The 25,746-nt window shown below is 63.2% G+C and overlaps 1 protein-coding gene across 4 annotated transcripts in view; it reads left to right on the forward strand.

Moving 5' to 3' along the window:
* The window catches only part of MCF2L (MCF.2 cell line derived transforming sequence like), a 111,064-nt gene that overhangs the window by 78,925 nt on the left and 6,393 nt on the right, over positions 1 to 25,746 (forward strand). For 3 of the 4 annotated variants that reach the window (XM_039226627.1, XM_039226628.1, XM_039226629.1), the window contains 23 exons: positions 7,634 to 7,753; positions 10,282 to 10,398; positions 10,907 to 11,056; positions 11,369 to 11,493; positions 12,370 to 12,484; positions 13,824 to 13,943; positions 14,150 to 14,341; positions 14,687 to 14,878; positions 15,420 to 15,579; positions 16,248 to 16,318; positions 16,683 to 16,759; positions 17,236 to 17,302; positions 18,065 to 18,180; positions 19,206 to 19,275; positions 20,601 to 20,693; positions 20,790 to 20,882; positions 21,432 to 21,557; positions 22,606 to 22,827; positions 23,071 to 23,163; positions 24,096 to 24,174; positions 24,336 to 24,402; positions 25,066 to 25,184; positions 25,313 to 25,405. In XM_039226627.1, coding sequence (XP_039082558.1) covers positions 7,634 to 7,753; positions 10,282 to 10,398; positions 10,907 to 11,056; positions 11,369 to 11,493; positions 12,370 to 12,484; positions 13,824 to 13,943; positions 14,150 to 14,341; positions 14,687 to 14,878; positions 15,420 to 15,579; positions 16,248 to 16,318; positions 16,683 to 16,759; positions 17,236 to 17,302; positions 18,065 to 18,180; positions 19,206 to 19,275; positions 20,601 to 20,693; positions 20,790 to 20,882; positions 21,432 to 21,557; positions 22,606 to 22,827; positions 23,071 to 23,163; positions 24,096 to 24,174; positions 24,336 to 24,402; positions 25,066 to 25,184; positions 25,313 to 25,405 — 2,677 coding nt within the window. The remainder of the gene's footprint in view (positions 1 to 7,633; positions 7,754 to 10,281; positions 10,399 to 10,906; positions 11,057 to 11,368; positions 11,494 to 12,369; positions 12,485 to 13,823; positions 13,944 to 14,149; positions 14,342 to 14,686; positions 14,879 to 15,419; positions 15,580 to 16,247; positions 16,319 to 16,682; positions 16,760 to 17,235; positions 17,303 to 18,064; positions 18,181 to 19,205; positions 19,276 to 20,600; positions 20,694 to 20,789; positions 20,883 to 21,431; positions 21,558 to 22,605; positions 22,828 to 23,070; positions 23,164 to 24,095; positions 24,175 to 24,335; positions 24,403 to 25,065; positions 25,185 to 25,312; positions 25,406 to 25,746) is intronic. The other variant, XM_039226630.1, reaches the window with a different exon arrangement.

Genomic DNA, 25,746 nt, shown 5'->3' on the forward strand with positions numbered 1-25,746 from the left:
CCCGCCGCCCCCTGCGCGCGCGTGTCCTACCCCCCACCGCCGCATCCTGGTGCCCCCATGTCCTGTTCCTCGTCCCGTTTATAAAATCAGCTTTCCTTTGCTCTAAGATCCCGTGGGGCCTCCAGAGGAGTTTGGATCGCCCCCCATAGTTAGTAGCCAGTGTGTCTGTTTCGTATTTTAAGTTTAAAAGCCCCTCTGCCGGGTACTCGGCAGGCTCAGTTAAGAACGAAATGCTGCGAAGCGCTGGGACAGATGCTCGGTCCACTTAAGGCAAGTGTTTCCTAAATCAGCCAGTCAGTCCTGGGCTGAACGTCAAGACGTTCCTAGTCAAGTGTGTCATTGTTTATAACCGTGTCGGGGCGCCTGGGGGCTCAGCCGGTTGAGTGTCTGACTTCAGCTGAGGCCATGATCTCGCGGTTCGTGGGTTCGAGCCCCACGTCGGGCTCTGTGCTGACAGCTCGGAGCCTGGAGCTGCTTCGGATTCTGTCTCCCTCTCCCTCTGACTCTCCCTCACTCATGCGTGCGCTCTCTCTCTCTCTCTCTCTCTCTCTCTCAAAAATTAGTAATAAACACAGGGTCTCCCACTCTGGAAGCCGCCACCACTCATGCCTGCACACCACAGGGTCCTCACAGTCCAGCCCCCGTGGGGTGGCACACACCAGGCCAGGCGCCGGCTAGACAGGTTGGCCGTAGGTGTCTCTCACAGCCACCAGTGGCTGCTGGCTAGAAACAGGAAGTCCCCAAACCCAGGATAGCTTTTAAGAACTAGATAAATTATTTTTAAGAGCTGCAGTACTTGTGAGCACGCCCTACGGGGCAGCAGTGTGGCCCGGGGGGACCCGCCCACGGGGAGGTTTGGGGGGGACAGAGCTCTCTGCCTGCCCAGGGCGATCCCAGTTTCCTTTGTCATTGACCGGGAGGATTTCTAAACTATGTTGACTCTTCTTTAAAACTTTGTTTTGTGAAATCATAACTGAAAAGTTGGTGTTTGAGTTTTAATATTTGCACAGATTCATACATAATAAAAATATAGGTTTTTAAAGTATCCTTTTTCCTAGAAGTCGTGGGGAATTAACATTTTTCCAGCAGAATTTCCAAGAGTTCTCTGTAGCTTCAGTACTTTCTGGTACAAGGACATGTTGGTCGTATTAATGGCAAGAGTGCCTTGCGTGGACTCATCACGTGGACTCTCCTGTGCGCCTGGCCCCGTACAGGCTTTGGGGAGCTGGGGGCATACACAGGGAATGAGCTAGAAGTATCCAGCCACGTGCGGACAGCTGACAGAAGGCCATGATGAGGGGTGTGACCAGAGGTGGCCATCACTGCGGGGGGGGGCGCGGGGGCGGTGCCCGAGATGGTGCCAGTGCCGGGCGTCCTACGGGGAGATCAGGCTGCGAGGCCGGCCCCACTGCCTTTCTTGTGTGTGCCATTTGTGAGCCAGGGTGCGGGTTGTGACCGCCGTGGCTCTGGGGAGGGGACAGGAGGGGAGACAGGGCCGCACATTGCTGCCATCCCCCGGGGCTGTGCGCCTATGCCCCCAACTCCGGCTGCCCTGCGCTCCGTCCGGGGGCCCTGGGGAAGCCAGCACCTGGTGTGAGCCAGGCCAGCGCCCTGGAGGGGTGTCTGACCCCGCGCCGCACCGTGGACGGTCCCCAGAGTACCTGGGCCACAGTTTGCTGCAGGTGCTGTGAAAGCAGCCTGGTGTCACAGAGTCTCTATCTCCAAACGTGTCGGCCCGAGTGAGACACGGCGCTGACGGAACACGCCGGAACGTGGCGTGGCTACTCTTAGCCACCACGAGGGCCAGCTCACGAGCAGAGCTCCCGTGTTTTGAGGTATTCTTCCTCCTTTCGGGACGCCTTCGGCTTGGCTTGGAATAGAGGATAGGGAGCCGAACTCCAGAGTCCCCACGGTCAGACTTCGGTGTCTACGCCAGCTCTGAGGGTGTTGGGGGCGATTGGCACGCTTTGCCTGTCACAGGCGTGGTCACAGCCGGTGGACAAAGGTGGAAACGAGGAGACACAGAGCCGAGGACACGTTGGTTCAGTTCGCACCGTCCTCGGATGAGCGTGCCGTCTGGGAAGTACCTGAGCACACTTGCCTGGGATTCCGTTTCAAACGTTAGCACACCTGTGCTGGACCACGTGTGTGCAAGTGGGTGTGCGTACAAGTGCGTGTGTGAGCATTTGGGGAGTTATAGCAGAGTACGGTTCACGTTTTGCGCGAGCCCGTTGCAAGCTGCGTCTCTACCAGGGAGTACGCTGCTGAAGAAGGTTCCAGCTGAAGGTGTTCTTAGTCTGTGCGGGGCGGGGGTGTGGTTCCCACCTGCAAGGCCGGTACGCAGACCAGGCACAAGGGGACATGTGCAGGGGTCTTTAGGGCGCCCAGCAGACACTGCACACGTGGCACAGTCAGACTGAGTTAAACAAGCTAGGGCGGGGGCGCCTGGGGGCTCAGTCAGATGAGCATCCGACTTAGGCTCAGGTCATGATCTCACGGTTCGTGGGTTTGAGCCCCGCGTCGGGCTCCGTGCTGGCAGCTCAGAGCCTGGAGCTGCTTCAGATTCTGCATCTCCCTCTCTCTCTCATCCTCCTCTGCTCATGCTGTCTCTCTCTCTCTCTCTCTCTCTCTGTCTCTCAGAAATAAATAAAACATTAAAAAAAAAGATTTAAACAAGCTAGGGCGTTCCTGCCTTGTGCCATTTACTGGGGTCTGAGCACTGATGGAGGTGAGGATGGAGCAGTGTGAGCCCTAGAGGTCTTCCCGGCAGAGGTGACACTGGACGAGTCAGAAGGGGAGGAGGAGCTGTCCATCAGAGAGGACGATGAGCGTGCCCTGGGGTGTAAGCGGAGGCGGGGGGGTGGGGGTGCAGGGGGTGAAGGGCAGGTGAGCAGGTGGGTGCAACTCCCGGGTGCCCCCTCACCCAGGGGTGGGGAGCAGAGTGGACTGTTGGGAGGTGCAGCGCTGAGCCCGCGTGGCCAGCCCTCTCAGGCCCAGCTTGCCGTGTGCCCCAGGTACTTCCGCAGCCTCAAGGAGTGTTCCCAGGGCGCCGGGCCCGTTCTCACCGCAGGGGGACAAACTGGCTTCCCAGGGACCAGCTCACCCACCCTCGGACAGGGCAGCGGGGGTCATCAGTCCCGCACACCATGGGTGGGTCCCGCCCAACACGGAGCTGGTCCATGTAGAGTGTTCCGGAAGGTCAGGCAGACAAGTATCCTTCTGTCAAGTTAGGCCCTTCCTACATATTTTTTCATTGAAATGTCTCTTCTGTGATGTTCCTAAGTGTCCCCAACACCTACCAAGGGGGTGGCCTTCGCTACCCCCGGCTGAGCCCCTGCGTGCAGCCCTCACAGGAGCAGCCTGGCAGCGAGGGGCCCGTGCTCCAGGGGGCATCAGTACGCACACCCGTGCTTGGTTTCGGCCATTGCCAGACAGAGGGGGCTGGTCAGGCTGCGCCGCTCCATTTCACGGATTAACTGTGTGACGCAGGCCGGACAGCTGTGCTCTGAGCAGGCTTCAGACAGTTCCCTGAAGCAGGACGGGTCGGAAACAGTGTTCCCCAGAGCACCAGGCTTCCGGAGCGTTCCGGAGACCCCAGTGTGCCCGGCGGCGGCAGCTGCATGTGTGGATACACACGCATCTCTAGGAATGTTAGTCCAGAAACCACTTAGCTCTGTCTCCAGATGACAGTCTTGTAGCCATCACACCATGCATGTCCCTGCGTCAGCCAAGGTCAGCCCCAGAAAATAAACTATTTTGTTTCAGTGTCTTAGAAACTTACTACAACCCTTCTAGGATGACTGATTTACTAAATTACAAAAAAGATGTTATTTTGTAGCTTTCATCCCAAATCCTCTGTCTAGTTACCTGTTTTTTTACGTATATTTTTGAGAGAGAGAGGGAGACAGAGCGTGAGCAGGGGAGGGACAGAGAGAGAGGGAGACACAGAATGTGAAGCAGCTCCAGGCTCTGAGCTGTCAGCACAGAGCCCGACGCGGGGCTCGAACCCACGAACCCTGAGATCATGACCTGAGCCAAAGTCAGATGCTCAACCAACTGAGGCCCCCAGGCGCCCCTAGTTACCTCTGTTTGTTTTTAAAATATAACTTTACTGTTAGTATTTCCCCAGCTCACAGTTCAGAGAGTTGATTCCAACCTGGAGAAGGCTTAATTACTGCTCTTTGGGTTCAGAATATGTGCTTGTGTAGATGGTTGATGCCTTCTCAGCCACCAGGACCTTACGGCTGCTGCTCCATGCGTCCCTGTTAAAGAAGCCGGAGACCAAAGCAGAGAGGAGCGGGAGTGGGGGGAGGGGGGGAGTGTTTTCACGGGTCTGGAGCGTCCCCAGAGAAGCTGGTGCCACAGGGTCAGGGACCCCGGGACAGCTCTGGGTGAGCGAAATCACCAGGGGGCTCAGCTTCGTCTCACAAGTTCAAAGTATGGTCCTCACAGCAGACCCGCCTGGAGGAGAAATGAGGGTGATAAAAGTTTTAAAATTTAGAAAAGATGACTCACTGTCGCCTCTGCAGGGAGACTTTTAAGGAGCTTTCCTTAAATAGTGGCGGCCAGTTTCCCAGAGGCTGGGACAGGTTGGCGCAGCCCTCTCGTCGACAGGTGACCCAGAACTGCCAGCGGGCTCCGACCTTCGGTGCCGTTCCTCTGAGTCGTTTCTGTTCCACTCGGAGGAGCCAACCTGCGTGAGTGCCGCCGGGACACCGGGGACCAGGTGCCCTGCTCGGGGGCTGCTTCCGCCCACTCCCCTTGGGGCCGTGCCGTGGGCACCTGGCACAGAGCTGGATGGCAGACGAGCACGGGCCACACGAGGCCACCCTGTTGGGGCGCCCCAGGCCCCCCGTGAACGAGGCTGAACATGGAGGCTGTGGGCAGGTGGGCAGCGCCGGACACGGCTCTCAGCACCTCCCTGCCCACGAGCCACGGACACTCAGCAGGCACCTGTCCCTGGGGGCGGTGCAGATGCCCACCCGGGGGCCGCACGTGGCTGAGCGTGAGCACCGGAGGCTCAGGGGCACCAGGCCAGACACACAACGTGGGGTCACCAGTGAGGGGCGGGTCCCGTGTGCCAGTCCTGGAGGTGGAGGAGGAGCCGCGAGGGAGGGCAAGCAGCTTGCTGTGGCCCGCGGGCGGTGTCACGCAGTGGGACCGGGTCATATGGCTGCCACACCACTTCCAGGCGGCCAGGGGCAGGGCCACCTGAGAAGGGTCACTGGTCATTGGTGGCCTAGGGTCATGGGGAATTTGTGTGTTGGGGGGAAATTTGTGTGCTGAAGGGCGCGAACCTGATGCGAGGCAGGGGACAGGTGGGCTTGCTCGGGGGGACTGAGGACCTCCGGGGCCAGGGGGCATCCGGGCAGGAAGCATGGCGCTATAGGCTGGGCCCTGTGGGGGGCCCTGAGCAGGGCAGGACTGAGGTCAGGGAGGCCACTGCGGCCGGCTCTGGGCTCTGGTTTGTTTGCAGGGTTGAGGAAGTCTCTAGAAGGTTTGCACAGGATGGTGTCATGACACAGTGGACATATTAGAAGGGTCACGGTGGCCCTTCTGCGGAGAGTCGGCTCAGGGCAGTGGTGGGGGGCGGGGTGAGGAGCAGGGAGGCCAGGAATAGAATCTGGGGTGCTGGCGGGGGCATCTGGGAGAACTCTGGGTGTGGGCACTGGCCTGGGCCACATCAATGCTCCGGACCCACACCTCGGTCCAGGCCCTTCTGTTCTCGCCCGGTCAGGTGGCGTCAGACGCTCCAGAGGCTCAGTCAGTGCAGATCCACCCTTGGGGCCTTGGGGGTGAGGCCAGGCCCCCACGTTCAGCTGTTTGGACCTGGTGCCACGAAGGCCCATTGGGCCGGGGGCAGAGCTGTCCGAGGTCCTGACACGATGGCACTTCTCCGGGGACGCCCCAGGCCGGTGAGACCAGCTGGATCAGACACTCCACGGGGCCATGGGGTCTGAGGGCCGTGTGGGGTGGGCCGTCCAGGGCGGAACACGCAGGGAGAGGGGCCACACTCAGACAGCCACAGCCCTGGACCACGTGTCTTCTCGAGGCCACCAGAGCCTCACAAAGACTGGAAGTGTTTTATGTTCTCAGACGAGGCCCTCGGGTACCTTTTGGTCCCTGAGTTTTGTTAGACCAGAGTTCGCGGACGCCGGGATGGGCTTGGTCAGGAGGAGGCGCCGGGCTCCCTCCCACCAGGGCAGCTCCACTGTGGGCTCCGCGCCCTCGGCCTCCATTCCGCCGGCCAGGCTGAGATCGGCATGGACACCAGAGCGTGGCCTGGGGTGTGGCTGCCGCCTGAGCGTCCGTCGGCGGGTGGACACGTAAAGAAGAGGCGGAGACACGTGGATGCAGGAGGTACAGAGCGAGGTGCGTACACAGCCACACACCCCAGCCAGTGGTCTCTCCCGCCGCACCCCTTCCTGCCCCTCCGATGTGGGGCCTGGGGCTCTGCTGCTCCTTCCTGTACCTCGTGTTTTAGCTGCACTGGGCCTGGGTATCCAGAAATCAAACTCGGTTCCTTCAGAATGTCTTCTTGTAGTAATGGGGGCTCCCTGGGGGGATACTTGTCAGCATCTGGAAGTAAAGGGCACCTGGAGGAGACTCAGAATCTGTCGTGCCAAGCCGGTGAGGCTTCGTGCAAGCACCATGAGGCGCATTAGGAGTGCGCTGGAGAACACGCCGGTTTGTCCCCATTTACACATGGAAATAGAGGCACAGGGAGGCAAGCAATGTGCCCGAGGTGTGTGACCCAGGCAGAGCTGGCAGCCAAAGAGACTCCTGTACCTGTGTCTTCGGTGCGTGCGCCGGGGTGTGGGGTCCCGGTCCGTGTTCCAGGAGCGCGGCTCTGTGTCTAGGGCACATGCGCCGGGGCGTGGGGTCCCGGTCCGTGTTCCAGGAGCGCGGCTGTGTCTAGGGCGCGTGCGCCGGGGCGTGGGGTCCGCGTCCGTGTTCCAGGAGCGCGGCTCTATGACTATATGGCTTTGTTTTTATTTGACAAGCGCCGTAGTTCCCTGGGACTCTGGAACAAAGGGCCACAGACTGAGGGGCTGGAAGCAACAGAGTCTCACAGTCTGGAGCCCGAGGTCCGAGGTGGATGGGCCCACAGCTTGGTTCCTGGGGCCACGGGGGAGAACCTGTCCCTGTCCCCAGCGTCTGGGGGTGTCCGGTGGTCTCTGGAGCCCCTTGGATTATAGACACATCACCCGTCTCTGCGTCCGTGTTCGCACGGCATCTCCCTGTGTGTCTGGGCCAAGTGGCTCCTTTCTCTAAGGACCAGGCATATTGGTTTGGGGGCCGCACTGATGACCTCACGTACGTAACGGACTTTTCTCCAGTCACAGCCTGAGGCACTGTGGTTTGGGCTTCAACCCATGACCTGGCGGGACACCTCACAGCCTGTAACTAGCGTAGTAAGTTTTGGCTTTACAGCTGACAGCCGCCGTGACGTAGCCGCAGACACAGCGTGACTTTCCCCTGTTAGGAAGTGGGCCGTGTCCAACAGCCCGGCGTCAGCCACCACTCGGCCTCAGGGCGGCGCCCTCCCGCCTGGGCCGCACCGGCAGCGGCCGGCGTGCGAGGACCCCGCGTCCAGCGGCGCGGCTGCCCACGGCCCTCTGTTCCCTTGCAGGCGTCCTTCCCGGCCAGCCTCCAGCTCGTCCTTGTCCTGCGCCCGACGGGGTTCTTCCAAAGGGCTCTCTCCGACCTCGCTTTCAGATTCAACAGAGAAGACTTTAAGATGAAGGTGCCGGTGAGTACGGCCTGCGGCGGCTCTGCGGGCAGAAGGGAGTGTGACTGCGCCCTTGGCCCCCGGGCGCTGATCGAATCCTCCAGGTGCTGAGGCCAGCGCCCGAGGCTTCCCAGGGCACACGGCGGCCCGCCGGGCACGGCTGTCTTCGCGCTGCCCCTCCGTTCCCTAGCGCTTCCCAAGGCTGACATCGCCCTGTCCCTCGGATGATCACTGTGGACGTGCAGGCGCTCGTCAGAGCTACAAGTCTAGAACATTCTTACTGAGGGTCAGGCCGCAGAACAAGACAGTCCAACAGACTGAGAGCTTCCTGGTAAGGGATGGCCAGGCGCTGCCAGTGCCAGGGACAGGACAGGGGCCCGGGGACCAGGTGTGGTGTGTCCCTGAGCCATCGCCAGCCTCCTGGTGAGGGGCACCCAGGCGCTGCCAGTGCCAGGGACAGGACAGGGGCCTGGGGACTGGGTGTGCATGTCCCTGGGCCCACAGATGGGGCCCAGGCAGCCAGCAGTGAGGGCAGCCAGCCCCTGTCTGCCATCCTCACCCCAGCGGCGCAGGCAGCCTTGGGGAGGGCACTCCCTGCCACCAGCCACCTGCCCTCAAGAAAACAAAAGCCCCTTAGAGCCCCTCACACCCGTGTTCCCGGGAAGCCTGCTCCGTGAAGCCTGCCAGCCGCATCACACCAGGCACTGTGGGAGCGGCACCGGGCAGGCTGCTGGATGGCGCCCAGTGCCTTCATTGTCCATGAATTCATTTGCACACGAGCCCCTGGCTTGTGACCTCGCCGCCGCCGCCTCCCAGGTCGGGTTTGCAGACCTGAGCGGCCGTGATGGTGGTTGTCTGTGACGCCTTTACCTGTTCCTCGGTGCACGGGTGGCCGGTGCTCTGTCTGGTCAGGGGCCCTGATGAGGCGTCCCTGGGCCTCGTGGGTAAGTCTCACGCTGCAGCCCCAGTCCACGGGCTTCAGGGCCTTGGAGAAAACCCCTCACCCAGTGTGTCTGCCGCACTGAAACGCCTTCATTTCTGACAGCAGTTTCCTTGATGGTGAAGGACAAAACCATGGACACACTGGCTGGAGGGTGTGGCCCAGCACTGAAACCACCAGGCTGTGGGGCCTGTGCTCCCTCCTGGACCCCGTCTCCGACGGCCAGCTCTCAGCCTGGGGGAGCGTGACAGCCCTGTCCAGCCACTGGGCACACGAACCTCATTAACCACAGGCCTCTGTGCAGACGTGTGCGGGGAAGCCAGATGGGGGTGCCCTCAGGGCAGGGGTACCCCGCAATCAGCGAGTTCTCACAGGACCCTCGCCCATTCACGGAGACCCCTGTTAGATGACTGTAAAGCTGTCAAAAACATCGTCCCAAGAATGCCTTTGTCACAGTGTGTTCACGTTAGCAAAACGGCACATTTCCATGCTGTGTGCTGACAGTGTGCTGCGCAGAAGACGGTAGGCGCTCCGGATTCCGCTGAGACGCCAGAGTCGCAGGGAAGGTGGCCCAGCCGGCCCGTGTCCCCCGGTCAGGAAGCAGGGTTGTCTGGGAGCACATGGACAGTCCTGCTAGAGCAGAAGAGGGACAGGCGAGCTCTTTGCCGAGACCTGCCGGCCACCTCCGAGGACGTCTCAGCTTCTCACGGGAGGACCGTGGCGCCTGGATCTCAGCATTGGCGCCGTGGCCAGCGTGGGCTGGCTTGTCCTCTGGGGCGGGACTGCCCTGCGGGGGTGGGCTTTAGCGGCACCCCCTCATCATGACAATCAGAAGTGAGTCCTGACATTGTCTCGTGTTCCGTGGGGTCAGACCGCCCTGGCAAGAACCCCCGCTTTGAGCTAACACGGTGTTCAATACACACAGTATGGCGTTCGGTGACCATGACCCTCAGGGTGGCCGTGGGCCCCCTCCCACCACAAGGTGCCACGTTCAGTGACCCATGACCCTCAGGGGGGCCGAGGACCCCTTCCGGCCAGAGCCTCTCAGGACCCGGCTTGCAGCCTGGGAGCTCCTGGAAGCTTTCACAGCCAAGGCTGTGTTTTCTCCAAAACCCACGGACAGAACGTCCTCAGAAAGGGCGAGAGAAATAGACCAATAAAAGCAAGTCCTGTGCGAAGAGCTTCCTCGGTCCCTGCAGCCGCGTGTCCCAAGGAAAGGCATGGCCCTGACTCTGGTGGCATCTGTAGTGACCTTGCTGGGTTCTGGTGGGAACAAAACGTCTTCTCTCAAGTCAGAGTGCTGCTCAGCTTCCGCCACAAACTCCCTGCCAGGCACCCAGCATGGGCCGTGTGCCCCCCTCCCGCCAGGGTTCCGACTCCTTTCCTCCGTGCTGAGGTCTGTCATCACAGGCCCAGTTCACGAAGGGGGAAACTGAGGCACAGAGAGACTAAGTGACTTGCCTCATGCCCAGCAGCCTGGAAGTGGTAGAGCTGGGATTTAAGCCCAGGTCCAAAGCCAGGCGCCTCCTGACCATGCTGCCACCATTAGTGGCCAGCGGGCGAGTCTGCTGGGTGGTGTCTTCAGGGGGCGGCTTTCCTTCTCCTCTAGGTCATAATGCTGAGCTCAGTCCCAGAGTTACACGGTTACATCGACAAGTCCCAGCTGACTGAGGACCTGGGCGGGACCCTGGATTACTGCCACACGAGGTGGCTGTGTCACCGCACAGTGAGTCGTCCCGGGCTGCCTGCACGCGGGCGCTGGCTGCGGGCGGTGGGCCTCCCAATCCTGAGTTAATCTGAATAGCTTTTGTATTACGACGCTGCCTTTTCCAAAGCCATGTTCCCAATAACCTCAGTTTTGTTCTCCGAGAATGAGGAGATGGTCTCAGTGGAACTCAGTGAACTAAAGAAATAACATGAGTAATAAGTTTGGGAGTGGCTTTCTCTGGGCTCAGAGGCCAAAAAGAAAGAACAGCCCTGGAGGTGGCAGATGTGGCCCTCCGGCTTCTCTTAACTGGGGCAGAGACCGGGGCAGAATGACCCTGGCTGATGAAAGTGAACCTAGAGAGTGGCCAGTGCGTTTCTGAAGCCGTGAGGCCCGGAACCTGCTCTAGGTGTGGAGGTGTGCTGTGGTCCTGGCCTCTCCGATGACGCCAAGCCCCCCCTCCCCCCCCCCCGGCACTGGACACCTGCTCCGGGCGCGGCGTGGTGATGGCGTCTTCCTTCCTCCCCAGGCGATTGAAAGTTTCGCCCTCATGGTCAAGCAGACGGCTCAGATGCTGCAGTCCTTCGGGACCGAGCTGGCCGAGACGGAGCTGCCCAATGACGTCCAGTCAACGAGCTCGGTGCTCTGCGCGCACACGGAGAAGAAGGACAAGGCGAAGGTACGTGTGACTGCTGTGCGGGCCACGCAGGGGAAGCCGCATCGTGCACAGCCGAGCGGGGGCCGTGTCAGAGTGGTCCCTGGGTGCAGCCCCGCCCGAGAAGCTGCGTCCCTTTCGCTCTTGGACGTGAGGACGCTGCGGGATCAGGCACACAGAGGCCTGGCTCCTGTTACCGCTTGCCTCGTCCCACCGACCCCGAGTGACCCCTAGCCTGAGCTTCGCCCTGGCCCACACCTGCGTCTCCGGGGGCTGCGAGGGAGGCGAGGGAGACACGGGAGCGAGCCAGGCGCCCGGCCTGTGCCGTCCCTGCAGGAGGACATGCGGTCGGCCCTGGACAAAGGACAGAGCCTCCTGGAAAACATCAGGGAGCCTCTGGCCAAGAGCGGGGAGCACGGCCTGAACCAGGGCCAGCTGGACAATCAGACCACAGTGCAGAGGTGAGCACCCGGGCCGGGGGCAGAGCGCCTGACGGGAAGCGGGGGGCCACGGGTCCTCACCGCTGAACAGCGAGTGGCTGTTCTGCGGAGGAAGATCGCTCACAGCGACCAGTCTGTGTTTGCAAGCTGGGGACGCTGAAGGGAGCCAGTGGTGACAGGGACTTGCCAATCTCACGGAGCCCTCGCCCCTCCCCGCCTGCCCAGCCCCTCCCACCACGTGGGTGTGCCCCCGAGATCCGCCAGCTCCACACTTGGGACTCAGGGCTTCTCTCCTTGGTGTGCACGCCCTCCCGGGGCCTCAGCTGTGTGGACACCTGCTGTCCCCAGCACTACGTGGTGCCCGGAACGCCCACGGCTCCACACAGAGGCCAGGTCCTCTTTGGGGGGGAGCTGAGCACGGGTGCGGAGCCACTGGCCAGCCTACCGGTGACACCCGGCCCACCACAGGCTGACCCAGGCCCAGGTTCACACGCCAGGAAGGTGCTCCGTGCCGAGGAGGGGAGAGGCCCTGGGGGACATGCCCCCCCCGTGGGGATGTGACGTCACGTACGGGAGAGGCTGGAGAGAACCCCAGTGCTCACGGGGGGCACGGGGTGGCACAGGCTCTGGCCTGGGAGCTGTGACAGTGAATGGTGACAGCTCGCTGCGCCCTTCATCCGGAAATGAAGTCAGACGTGAGAAGCACGGAGCACTGCCACTCCAGCCTCGTAACACACTCAGCCCCCCGCTCTGCCCCCAAAATGCATCCCGTGGCACAGCCGGCCCTGCGAGTGCTGTGTCCAGGGCCCGAGAGAGGCGGCGAGGGTCGGGGCAGCCCTGGAGGCAGCCGGCTCCCTGTGCCTGGCACCCGCTCAAACGGAGCCCCCCGCCCCCTAGGCTGCTGGCCCAGCTGAACGAGACCGAGGCTGCCTTAGACGAGTTCTGGGCCAGGCATCAGCAAAGGCTCCAGCAGTGTTTGCAGCTCCGGCACTTCGAGCAGGACTTCCGAGAGGTGAGTGGTGGCGCTGGGGGCGCCTGGCGCTCCAGCCACAGGAAGCCGCCGCGAGCTGAGCCGCCCTGGTGACGGGGGCGCCACATGGGACTAGACCGGGTGGGACTAGACCTTGAAACACGTGGCCAGCGAGTCATGGCACACGCAGGTTACCAGGCTCCGTGGGTGTGCGCTTCCTTCCGCGCTCCCCGCAGATGCGTCGGGAGCCATCTGCACGCTCCCTCACCCGGCGTGCACCTGCCTGCCGCGTGCGTCCCGGGTCCCGTCCCGCCCGGAGAGGGACGCACAGTCCTGGCATCAGGACTTGGCAGATCAGCACGCGGAGATGTCCGTGCCCTGCCCCCCCACAGAACAGCGTCTTCCCTGGGCCCTCTGCTCAGGCGGGAGGGGTGGGGTCTTGAGGGCCCCCGGCCCAGCACTGTGGCTGTCGCAGGGCCGTGTGCAAAGGCAGGTTCCGACACCACCCCCTCCCCCCGAGTCCTGGGATTCGCCTTTCCGCGACCCTGGGACTGGCTCAGTAGCGCGGGAGCCCGGGAGGGCACAGCCAGCCTCCCTGACTTGGAGAGAAGCATCCCGCCAGCCTCCGGGAACAGCACGCCGCAGGAGCACCCGCGGAAGGCGCTCCTCCATGACCTACTTCCGGAGGGGCCGAGGAAGGCTCGCCACACAGGATTTTTGTTTAGGGGTAGTTGTCGGTTTGCGCGCAGCTGTGAAATAACCCACCAAGACCTCATGCAGCCGACACCGGGTTCCCCCAGAAGCCACAGCGTGAAAACAGTGCGCAGGATCTCAGTGTGGACACTGACACACTCGGACCACAGAACATTCTGTCCCGCACAGACCCGTGTTTCCTTCTTACAGACATACCTCCCTCCCACCACCCCAGACGGCACCCCTCCTGAGCCCCCATCCCCTCCCACCCCTCCCCCTCCTGAGCCCTGAACCCCTCCCCCTCCTGAGCCCCCATCCTCTCTTGAACTTTTATCCCCTACTCTCTCTCCCTCCTGAGTCCCCATCCCTTCCTGAACCCCTGGTAACCACTGATCTGCTCCCTGTTTCCATATGCTATCATGTCAAGAATGTTCTAGAAGTGGAGTCATGGATACTTAGCTTCCTGGCTCTTTTCACACAGCTCCATCTGTCATATTCTCTGGAGACCGATGCAGGCATTGGTGGGTTCACTCTTGTTCCCACCGTGTGGTTAGTGTTCTGGGGACGTGTTCCTCTATCCACTTTCCTGGGAAGGACCTGGCTCTTCCCCCCTCCCTCCTCTCCTGCTTTGGGCAGGCCCTCCACACCTGACATGGGCCCGCCCCCCCCCGCCCCTCCTGTGTTCCAGGTCAAAGCCTCCTTAGACGCGCTGGCCCAGAAGATAGCGACCTTCACCGACGTGGGCAACAGCCTGGCCCACGCAGGGCACCTCCTGAAGGACCTCGCCAGCTTCGAGGAGAAGTCCAGCGTAAGGACTGCGGCGCGGACACCAGCGGGGTCCCTTGGGAGGGCGTGGGAACGGAGCCGTGGGGCCATCCAGTGGAGATGTCCAGGGGTGGAGGGACCGAGCCCCTCCCACCCACACCCCCCCCCATGCCGGGCCCCGCCCAGGACGCCAAGTGAGCTCGCTCTGACAAACGCAAGCCGAGCCGTGGGTGGGTGGCTCGCACACAGGCGTCTGTGGAGCGGGCGCGCGCACTGGCGCTGGAGGGCGAGCAGCTCATCGGCAGCAAGCACTACGCCGTGGACTCCATCCGCCCCAAGTGCCGTGAGCTGCAGCACTTGTGCGACCGGTTCGCCGCGGAGGTCGGGAGGAGGAGGGGGCTCCTCGGCAAGTCCCTGGAGCTGCACAGCCTCCTGGAGGCGGTAAGACCCCGCCCCACGCCCCCCAGCCCATGCCACCCGCCGCGCCCACGTGGACTGCCCTGCCACCTGTGGGCCTTTCTTGAGGCCCAACCAGTCCGCGGTGCCTGTTTCCAGAACCCACTTGCCACAGCTGACAGATCTTTCCAAGGACCAGAAATTCCCTGCACTTGGCCCCTCTGTGCTCTGTGTGAGCGCGTGGCCCTGGGGAGCCGGGCCGCAGACGTTCCGGAAGCGCCGCGGCCGCCGGTGGGGCGGGAGGGCGCGGGCCCAGCACACTAACTGCACACGCGCGGAGACCCAGCCTCTGACGGTGCCGCTCTCTTCTGCCACGCTCGGCGTGTCCAGTCCCTGAAGTGGTGTGATGAGGGGATCTACCTGCTGGCCTCTCAGCCTGTGGACAAGTGCCAGTCCCAGGAAGGCGCTGAGGCGGCCCTCCAGGAAATCGAGAAGTTTCTGGAGACGGGCGCAGAAAACAAGATCCAGGAGCTCGACAAAATCTACCAGGACTACGAATCCATCCTCACCACAGACCTGATGGTAAGCGGGGCCTGTGCCCGTGGTGGCGGCCTCCGGCCTGAGCTCTCACAGGACCCTGGGGCTCGTGAGGTGCAGCTGCCCTTTCAGCACAGAGTTCCGTCACCAGGGGGCCTCCTGCCCCGGGCTCTTTCCCTGCAAGACCACCGCTGAGGGCGCCCTCCCCACTCCCCCAGTGCCCCGCCTCCTGCGTGCCCCCTGCGCATTGCACTAACCCCGGCCCCATTGCCACCCAGCCAGCTACCTGCACCTCCAGGGTGCCCGCAGCCAGGGGACATATGGGGGCCACGCGTCCCTCCCTTCCAGCTGACCCTCCTCAGACTGCTGGTCCCACTTCCCCCGAGTCCCACCCCTCCCTCCTGCGGGGGGGGGGGAGGAGGGCTGGGGAGGGGGCCAGGTGCAGGGTTGTGCTGGGGTGGGGGTGGGGATGTGCGAGGGAGTGCAGGGCTGCGCTGGGGCTGCTGGTGGCGGCCAGCCCTGAAGGAGGACGAGCCTCTCACTTGCTGGCGTGGCTTGCTCACGAGCCGCACACTGCCGCCTTCAGGAGCACGTGCAGAAGGTCTTCCAGAAGCAGGAGGGCATGGAGGAGATGTTCCACCGGAGACAGGCCAGCCTGAAGAAGCTGGCGGCCAAGCAGATGCGGCCCGTGCAGCCGGTGGCCCCCCGGCCAGAGGCGCTCTCCAAGTCGCCCTGCCCCTCCCCAGGTGTGCGCGGCTACCACCCCTCCCGTCCGGTGGGCCCTCGCCCAGTTTGTCAAGTTTGATGGGCGCTGGGCCAGTGTGTGCCAGATGGTTGGGGCAGAGGGGGCGTGGCCCGTGGACTGGAACGTCTCCTGGCTGTCGAGGGGCTTTTCCCCGACTCCAGTCTCTGCCCCACCCTGTCTGTCCTCAGTGCTGCTGCCGTAATAGTTCTCCTTCCACACCTCTGACCGCAGCCCAGAGCCCCCGCGGCAGCGGCCCCCATGGGCTCCTCGGAGCCCCCCCTGCAGCGGCACCTGCCCGCCGTCCACTTGAGAGCGTTGGCAAGTGGGCCGCGAGCTGGTGAGACCCCTGGAGAGCCGCCCTCACCCGTCACCGGCTGCAGCCTGGGGCACCCTTCAGAGGCGACTTGTCCCCTGCCTCAGTGGCGTCCGGGCCCCTTGTGTTCGTGGACTCTGCTAGCCCGGGCGGCCCTCCATCTTCCCGCTCACCTGTCTCCGCCTGCTCTCCTCTTTCCCCGGGTTTTCTCTGCTTTCCCCGCCCTTCTCCGGGGGGCTTGCTCCTTTTCTCTCTGAAAATTAAAGATGACAACCCGGGTGCTCCCAGGCCGCCTCTCCTCTGCAGGCAGTCAGGTGCGAAGCCTCACTTTGCTCCTCCGTTTCTTCCCAAACCAGGCAGCCGGAGAGGCTCTGAGAACAGTTCCGAGGGCAGCGTGCTCCGGAGAGGGCCCTACAGGAGGGCCAAGGTGAGGCTGCGGTCCAGGCCCCCCACAGCCGCCCGCCCTCGCGGTCCAGCCCCCCCCACAGCCGCCCGCCCTCGCGGTCCAGCCCCCCCCACAGCCGCCCGCCCTCGCGGTCCAGCCCCCCCCACAGCCGCCCGCCCTCGCGGTCCAGCCCCCCCCACAGCCGCCCGCCCTCGCGGTCCAGCCCCCCCCACAGCCGCCCGCCCTCGCGGTCCAGCCCCGCCGGGCTCCCCTCCGCCCGCCTGTGCCGTGGGACCTCAGATCCCTCCCCAGACGGGAAACGAGGCGGGGCTCCTTGAAGTCAGGACGTCAGGCTGTGTCTTCTGGTGTCTGAACGCTCGATGCCCCTCGTGCCCTCTCCCCCCAGAGTGAAATGAGCGAGAGCAGGCAGGGCCGGGGCAGCTCCGCGGGGGACGAGGAGGAGAGCCTGGCCATCTTGCGGAGGTGAGTGGCTCCGGTCCAGATGCGGCAGCTGCGACTCTGTCGGATCTCCGCCCCTGGCCACGGAGAGGCTGAGTCTAAGCAAGCCTGAGCTGGGGGGCCAGTCAGCTCTGCCCCAAAGCTGGCGTCACGGCGTGGACACCCGTGCGCCGCGCTGCCAACACATGTGGGGTCCACACCCGGAACCAGGCCTCAGCTGGCCTCCCCTGGAAAAGCCTGTTGTCCCAGGTGCACACGCGAGAGCTGGGATTTGAAGCGGCTCGTGTCCCCCTTTCTCAAGCCCCAGGTGACGCGGCTGATTCAACAGACAGGCACGTAGCAGTGCTGACCGCCCCTGGCCAGCTCCGTCCCTCCTCAAGGGCTGCACCCATGTGCTGGCGCCCTCTCTTCTCTCCCACCCACCCCTGCTCCCAAGGGTCTTCTCTCTGTGCTTCTTCCTGCTCTCACCTTTTCTCTGCTGTCTGTGCCCCTGCCCACAGGCATGTGATGAACGAGCTCTTAGACACGGAACGGGTGTATGTGGAAGAGCTGCTTTGTGTCCTGGAGGTGAGCCTGCAGGGGTGGGGGGGTTGTGTCCTGGAGGTGAGCCGGAGGGGTGGGGCTGTGTCCTGGAGGTGGGTCTGCAGGGGTGAGGGGGGTTGTGTCCTGGAGGTGAGTCTGCAGGGGTGGGGGGGTTGTATCCTGGAGGTGAGCCTGCAGGGGTCGGGGGGTGGACGGGGCTCTGTGTCCCGGAGGTGAGCCTGCAGGGGGGCGGAGGGGCACTCTGGGACCTGTGGCCCTGCCCACCCACACAGCAAGGGTGCGAGGACGGGGAGACTGAGGGGCAGCGGCTGAGGGACCGGCTCCGCGAGCCTGGCAGGGGCGAGGTGGGAGGCTGCATGTGACTCCCTCACAGGAGGAGCTGAGCCGTCTGGGTCTGGGTGGAGCCGCAGAGTGGAGGTCCCCGGATACTGTTGCCAGCAGGGCAGGGAGCTTCTGGGCCCTGGAACGTTCCAGATCTTGGTCTGGGTAGGGGTTCCAGAGGCGTAGACGTTGAAACGGGTCATCGAGGAGTACACCCAAAATTTCTCCCCTGCGTACAAGTTTCGTGAATCCTCAGGTAGCAGGATGGAACCCCCCAACCCGAAGGTGCCGTTCGTCCCTCACGCACGTTGGTCGGCACCTGCTGCCAGGTGGTCGTCCCACCAATGGCCAGTGAATAAATCCCGACGGACTCACTTTCTAAAACCCAAGACTTGCCCGCCCCCTCACGGGCCTCCCTTGGAGCCCGTGGCGGAGGCCACGTCCCGACCCCTCCCCTCCATGCAGGGCTATGCGGCAGAGCTGGACAACCCGCTCATGGCGCACCTCGTCTCGCCCGGCCTCCAAATGAAGAAGGACATTTTGTTCGGAAACATGGAAGAGATTTACCACTTCCACAACAGGTCAGGCCCTCCCCTGCTCACCCCTGCTGGGCACAGTCTGCCTCCAGAGCCTCCCCTGCAGCGAGCCGGAACAGCGGGCTGGTGCACACGCCGCCAGGCCGGGAGAGGCCTGGTTCCCCGCCCGCCAGCAGAGGCCGGTCCGCTGGGCGTGAGCACCGGGCCCTCCGGGGCGGCCTCCCAGCCGCAGCAGCCCAGCCTGGCGCATTTCGTTCCCAAGCCCGCTGTTGGACAGGAGCGACGGCAGACGCTCCATCCTGCCCTTCTCCCCTCGTGAGCGCCGTCCGCGGCTGCCGTGGCTCCGGGGGCTGCACGGGGCCCTTCCGCAGCTGCCGGCCCTGGCTCCTCGCTGCGGTTTGTGGGGGCTTGCGGGGCAGGACGTGAGGAAGTGGACACAGGGTGCACGTGGAGGGGGCAGTCGGACGGCGCGGCCCCCCTCCTCTGGGCTTCTAGGGGCGCTCGGCACTTGTGTCTGACCGACCACATGCTTTCGCCCCTCGGCCACTAGCATCTGTCAGCCACTGGTTCACAGAGGAGGCACCGGTCTGCAGCAAAGGAGGCACCCGTCGGTGGCCTGGGCCCTCAGTGTTCTCGCTCACCAGGCCTCGGCACTGGGCCCCTTCAGAGCTGAGCCACGGTGCTAGTGCTGTGAACTGACCCCAGGGAGCTTTCCCTCCCGGCAGGATTCACCCCAAGCTCAGGCTGTGCTCCCCGGGAGGGTCCCTGCGGCGGAACTACCTGGCTGTGGGCGGGTCTTCACAGCTGGGCCTTGTCCGTCTGTCTGCTCAAAAGGAACTGTCCTGAGGTCTGTGTGAACACCGATACCAGAAACACGAAGGGACCCATGAAGGGACCATGGGTGCTTAACCCGAGAGCTTGCTGCAGCCAGGACCCAGGGGTGACCCGTGAGGGCTGCAGACTGTCCAGACTCGGAGATGAGAGTCATCTGGAAACTAGTTGATTTGTTACAGGGAGCATCTTCTTTGGGTTGCTCATCACATGACCTAATGCAAACTTTCTTTGTCTAGAATATTCCTGAGGGAGCTGGAAAACTACACTGACTGCCCAGAGCTGGTTGGAAGGTGTTTTCTGGAACGGGTATGTGCTCGTTCAGTGTGCGCTCGACAGTGCCTTACTTGTGAAAATAATAATGACTTTAACGTTTGTTTATTTTTGAGAGAGACAGAGCGTGAGTGGGGGAGGGGCAGAGAGAGAGGGAGACACAGACTCCGAAGCAGCTCCAGGCTCTGAGCTGTCAGCACAGAGCCCACACGGGGCTCGAACTCACCAACCATGAGATCGTGACCTGAGCTGAAGCTGGACACTTAACCGACTGAGCCCCCAGGCACCCCAATAATGAGTTTAAACCCAGTCACAGTCTCCTTCTAACCAACCGAAATGACACAGTTTCAGTGTGTTCCCAGTTTGCCTGAGATGATGTGGTACTTTCTGGAAGGACTAAAGAATATTTTTTTCTTAAGTCCAAAAAGTTCAAAACAGGGAAAACTATAAGACACCAGCTTTTCTATACGCCAGGGTTATGAAGCGTCCACCTTGACTGCACACGTTACCCGGAGCTGAACTTTCTCCAGCTGGCGCATGTGCCGCGTCTGGTTTTTCCCTGGTCGCCCCCACGCCCCCCGTACGAAGGAGCAGGTGTGGGACGGGTCGCCGCATGTTTCTCCCCTGGAATGGTGGGCGGCCCCTCCTTCCAGGCTGGCAGAAGCGGCGGGAGAGGACCGGGTGTCCCCTGAGTCCAGCTCTGCACACGGCTCGCTGAGCAGCGTGGAAGATGTAGCAAAAGTGAAGCCCTTTTCACAAAATGACGTAGAGACTAAGATGCGTCCCTGCGAGCTGGGGCCCCTCAGGCGGAAGGAGGAAGGGGCTGCATTTGTGCTCCCACCCCGCCTGGTCACCGGGGACGCTCCTGGGTGCTGTTTGAGAATTGGGGTGGCGGGTTCACACTGTAGGCCAGTGGTTCTCACAGGGGCCCGTGGCCGGCAGCGTCAGCCTCCCGGGATCTTCCTGGGAATGCAGGTTCTCAGGTCCCAGCTGCACCTCCCAGAGCAGAACCTGTAGTACGGCTCCGTGTCCTAACAGAGCCACAGGCGGGCCCGGTACGCACGCAGGTTCGCGCACAAGCCCCGCGCCTCCTTTCCCTGGAAGGTTGGCCCGCGCTTTCAGTCTGTCACCCTCACGGCACAAAGCCATCCGCGTGGTGCTAACATGCGTGAGTGGCGACTCAGGACTAATGCAGCCCTGAGCGGTGACCCCCGGTGGGGCCGATGCAGCACGCGCAATATCGGGGCGGGGAGGGGGTCCTGAGCGGTGACCCCTGGTGGGGCTGACGCAGCGTGCGCGGTGCGGGGAAGCACAGGGCCGCCGGGTGGCACCCCGTGACGTGCGCTCCGTCCCCGGCCCAGATGGAGGAGTTCCAGATCTACGAGAAGTACTGCCAGAACAAGCCTCGCTCTGAGAGCCTGTGGAGACAGTGCTCCGACTGCCCATTCTTCCAGGTGTGTGGGGACCCCCGGCGGGCATGCGGGCTCCTCCCTCGCTGACTGTCGCAGGGCAGCGGGCAGCCTCTGCACAGTGGTTTCTGGGACTTGCAGGAATGCCAGAGGAAGCTGGACCACAAGCTCAGTCTCGACTCCTACCTGCTGAAGCCGGTACAGAGAATCACCAAGTACCAGCTGCTGCTCAAGGTGACCTGCCACGCCCTCCCGGCCCCCACCCCCGCCGGGGCCCTGGCTCCTCACAGACCTGTAGGGGGGCTCACTGGCCATCATGGGGGGGCGGGTTCCGGGGACACAGAGGTGAACAGGTGGGCAGACTTGGAGCACACACTGGCCCTGGCCTGTGCGCCCACATGTGGGCATCCCGGCCTGAGTGCACCAGCCCCTGGACATGAAGGGCACGTCCCACGTTTGGGGGTGCCCGGTCGGGGAGGGAAGAGTAAACGGGTCTAGGGGCAGGAAGGCATGAGCTGCACCAGAGGCCTCCCCCGTCCAGGCCCCGCCCACTGGCTCAGGACTATTGGGAGAGAGGCTCTGGGCCATGGGCGTCGAGGGCAGCTTCCCGAGCCGAGCTGGCCTGGGGCCTGCACCCCGGGCAAACCCACCCCGCGGTCTCGTCTGCGGTGCCAGCTGCGCAGGGAGCCACGCCGCAGGTCCTGAGGGTCCATGCACGGGCACCCAGGGCGGAGCAGGGTGTCGGGTGCCCCGCGGGTGTGTGAACGAGGCCTCGTCCCCCAGGAGATGCTGAAATACAGCAAGAGCTGCGAGGGGGCCGAGGACCTACAGGAGGCGCTGAGCTCCATCCTGGGCATCCTCAAGGCCGTGAACGACTCCATGCACCTGATCGCCATCACGGGCTATGACGTAAGGGCCTCCCCATCCCGCCGACGAGCCTGCTGACAGTCTGCCCCCTGGGTGCACAGCGGGGCCCGGAACATTGCGTGCTGGTGTATCGCCTCCACTGGGGCGCATCTGGGGCGCACAGGGCCCGGCAGCCTTCACACCTCCTAGGTGCACATCAGCTCAGGGGCCTCGAGGGCCATGATACAGGGGGCGGTCTGGGTGCCAGGGTGCTGTAGGCTGGGGACTGGTGCCGGGTGGGCACGAAGGTCTGACCGTGCCCAAACTAGACACATCCGGTAACGTTTTTGTCTCTTTTCAAGTCTGTCCCTGCTCACTGTTTAGTTAATAGACTATGTTTAGAGCAGTGTCAGGGTCAGGGCAAGACTGGGGAACGTGTAGGGAGCTCCCACGTGCCCCCGTACCCACACGCCCCCCCATGCACAGCCTCCCACGCACCTCTGCACCCACACGGCCCCCACCCACACGGCCCCCACCCACACGCACAGCCTCCCACACACCCCTGCACCCACATGCCCCCCCACACGCACAGCCTCCCACGCACCCCTGCACCCACACCCCCCCACCCACATGCACAGCCTCCCATGCACCCCTGCACCCACATGCCCCCCCACACGCACAGCCTCCCATGCACCCCTGCACCCCCACACACCCCACCCCCATGCACAGCCTCCCGCATGCTTCTGTACCCACACGCTTCTGAATGAACACAACCCCGCACCCACACGCCCCTGCACCCACCTGCACAGCCTCCCACCCCCAGCAGATGGGACCTTCGTCCCAGTGGATGGGCCTCCGCCGGCTCCTCCTCAGCACCCAGGATCCAGCACGTGTGTCCCATGGGCTTGGGCAGCGTGGAGGGCCCGTCTCCCTGCCAGGAGGCCCCCGTGCTCGCCTGTCCACCCTCCCCGGCCCCTGCCCCCCCAAGTCGTGTCCCCTGGTTCTGCTTTCCCCAAGTGCTACGTAGCAGGGGCTACAGGACGCAGCCCCAGGGCGGGCAGCTTCCACTTGATGACACGCACATAAGGCCTCACGTTCATCCCGGCCTTAGGGGAACCTCAGCGACCTGGGGAGGCTGCTGATGCAGGGCTCCTTCAGCGTCTGGACTGACCACAAGAAGGGCCACGCCAAGGTGAAGGACCTGGCCCGGTTCAAGCCCATGCAGCGGCACCTCTTCCTGCACGAGAAGGCCGTGCTCTTCTGCAAGAAGAGGGAAGAGAACGGGGAGGGGTACGAGAAGGCCCCATCGTACAGCTACAAGCAGTCCCTGAACGTGAGTGAGCCTCTGTCCCCGCAGACAGTCGGCGACCGGGCCAGGTCCCCGCGGCCGTGGCCACGCTGCCCACCTTTGGGCCACTCTGATCTCTGGGTGTGGGGGTCCAGGACCCCGGGCATCCTCAGCCCCCACCCCAAAACCACTTCCCTCGCTTTGGGGACGCACTGCCACCTTTCAGGGGCAGGGGCCGGCTCTCACCCTGTACACTCACGAACCCGTCTCCCTGCTTGGCGCTGTCAGATGGCGGCTGTGGGCATAACCGAGAACGTGAAGGGCGATGGAAGGAAGTTTGAGATCTGGTACAACGCCCGGGAGGAGGTATACATCGTACAGGTAGGGTCGGCGACCCAGGGCCAGGCACTGGGGACATGTTAGAAAGGTTTGTGGCAAGAGCTGGTGTCTAGAATCTTCCGTGCAGCTTTAGCACCCAAAAGCCGTTTAGAGGTGCTGCCCTGGGCCGTCATTACCCTGAGCTGGGCGCAGGAGGTTAGGGTGATCTGAGGGCGTGGCCAGGAGCCTGGGCTCATAAGTGGCTGGCCGGCGCCCCGGGCCATGCTTACACACGTGACCGGTGGTGCGGACCAGAGGTGGGAGGCCATGAGTGTCCCCCCGAGCCTGGGTGGGCCCAGCGTCCTATGAAGGGGCACCCTACACACCCAGACACACCGGCAGCCCTGCGGGGCATGGTAGCCACGATGTGCTGTCACTGCCGCACACTAGCACTGCCAGGCCCTCAGCGATGACGTGGGCCTGCCTGGCACCAGCTGAAGCGCCAGCCCCGGAAACTGCCGGGACGGCGGCCGGCCTGCACCTCCAGCATCCAGCCGCCCATCTGTCACTCTCGCAGGCCGCACGCACTGTACCGAGGTGCACGGCAGCCTGCTCCCTATCCCTGGGAGTTGGGAGTCTACCTTCAGGCTTTCAGGCCCCCGCCGTCCATGTCACCTAGAACAGCACCATGGGCCACTTCCCAGAGAGATGTGCTCTCCACGGGCAGTCTGTGCCCAGAGTTTCCACTGAGTCAGACGCCGGCGAGGGTACAAAGCTGGTGGCCGGGCAGTCAGCCCACCGCCTGCGTGGCCCACAGACCCTTCCTGTCGTGCCCGTGTGGCAGTCCCCAGCAAGGGGACCGTTTCTCCTTCCCGTGGGGCAGAGCCCATGTTCTCAGTTCCCAGCATCGTTCTCAGAAGCTACCAGAGTAAAGGACGCAGTGGTGTCTTCAGGGCACCTGCATCCTTACCTCCTGGCCTTCCTCCCCGGCACAGGCGCCGACCCCGGAAGTTAAAGCGGCGTGGGTGAGCGAGATCCGCAAGGTGCTGACCGGCCAGCTGCAGGCCTGCAGAGGTAAGGGGTCTGCGGCCGCCGGAGCCCTCGGCTCCAGCCACGTTCTCACCCACGTGTCTCACTCACGTGTCGGCAGGAACCCCCAGGTTCCGGGCTTCGGAGGTGCCATGACGCTAGCGGTCGGGTCGTGCAGCGCGGGGTCTGTGTGTCCCTTCCCACAGAAGCCAGCCAGCACCGAGCCCTGGAGCAGTCCCACAGTCTGCCTCTGCCCGCGCAGCCCAGCACCAGGTGAGGGGCCGCAGGCGCCCACGGCCACGGGGCAGTGCCACCGCCTGCACTGGGCCCCTTCCCGGAGCCCCCTGGGCAGCTTGTCCTCTGGCACTACGTGCTGGTGACCGTGGCCCCGTGGGCCAGCTTCGAGGACAGGTGTCTCCAGCCCCACCTCTGGGTGCTGCTGGGGCAGGTGACAGCTGCCAGGTTTCCCTGACAGTTGCGTTTCAGACGTTGGCGCTGGGTGCCGAGGTGCAGAGCCACGCCCGCACTCACAGCTCATAGACACGCAAGCTTCGGGCACCGGCCCTCACGCTGCCTTCACGGGGCCTCTTCTGCCCTCAGTCTTCCTTTCTTCCCATGTTCGTGCATGGCTTCGTTACTTTATTTTTCTGTTTCTTCTATAAGCACCTCTGGTTGTCCGTGGGACAGGATGGGGGCTGAGTGAATAATCCGTAGAGCATGTTTGAAAAGAGAAAGATGCTCCTCCCCCCCCCCGCCAACTCAGAAAATCAGCAGCCATCTTGTAGTTAACAGGAAGAGGTGGATTTTGTTCTCATTGGGTTCCACTCGGTTAACCGGAAGTGTGCAGAAGGCAGCCCGGGGCCGGGTGGCTCTGCCTCGGATCCCCAGGGAGGCTGGAAGACTAACCGGGCAACGCCCTCCTCCTTTCTTCACTAGTCCCTCGAAAGGGAACACAAGAAACATCAAAAAGCTAGAAGAAAGGAAAACTGACCCCTTGAGCCTGGAAGGACGCATGAGCTCCGCGCAGCTGCCCAAGCCGCCCGAAGAGGGCAAAGGTGGGTGTCTGCCGCCGCGCAGGCACGTCCGGGACGCGCACACCTCCCAGAGCAGGGCCCGTGAGAGCTGGCGTGTGTCCCTGAGAGCCGCGGACGCCCCCACACCGTCCCTCTCTCTTCCTTTGTAGATGACACGGTCACTAGCTCTACCTCAGAGAGCTCTGCACTTTCCAAAAAGCGCTTTACTCTGCAGGGCTTTGCTACCCTCAAAGGTCAGAAAGGTAAAGGGCACCCGCCTCAGATCCATGCCCCAGACGTGTCACTCACCGTGGTGGCGTGGTTGTCATCCATTCGTGCGGTGATCATTCATGCGGACGGCCCAGCAGGGCGGCTGCGGCCATCGTCACCACGTGCAGCCGTTCAGAGCTTCGCCCGCTGCCCGCTCTCGACCCTGGCACTGGCGCATCTGTCGCACACGCGGCCAGAGTCCTCTTGTCGCGGGCCTTTTGTCTGAAAAGGCGGAGGCAGGCTTCTCTCGCAACCTCGCTCTCAAACCGCACCTGTCGTTTGCTTTCCTTTGCGCGTCCCCTCCCGCACCCCGTCCTGCCGCGGCTGGCGTCGG

The sequence above is a fragment of the Hyaena hyaena genome, unplaced genomic scaffold (genome assembly GCF_003009895.1).
Source record: "Hyaena hyaena isolate Hyena2069 unplaced genomic scaffold, ASM300989v1 scaffold_22, whole genome shotgun sequence".
NCBI lineage: Eukaryota > Metazoa > Chordata > Mammalia > Carnivora > Hyaenidae > Hyaena > Hyaena hyaena.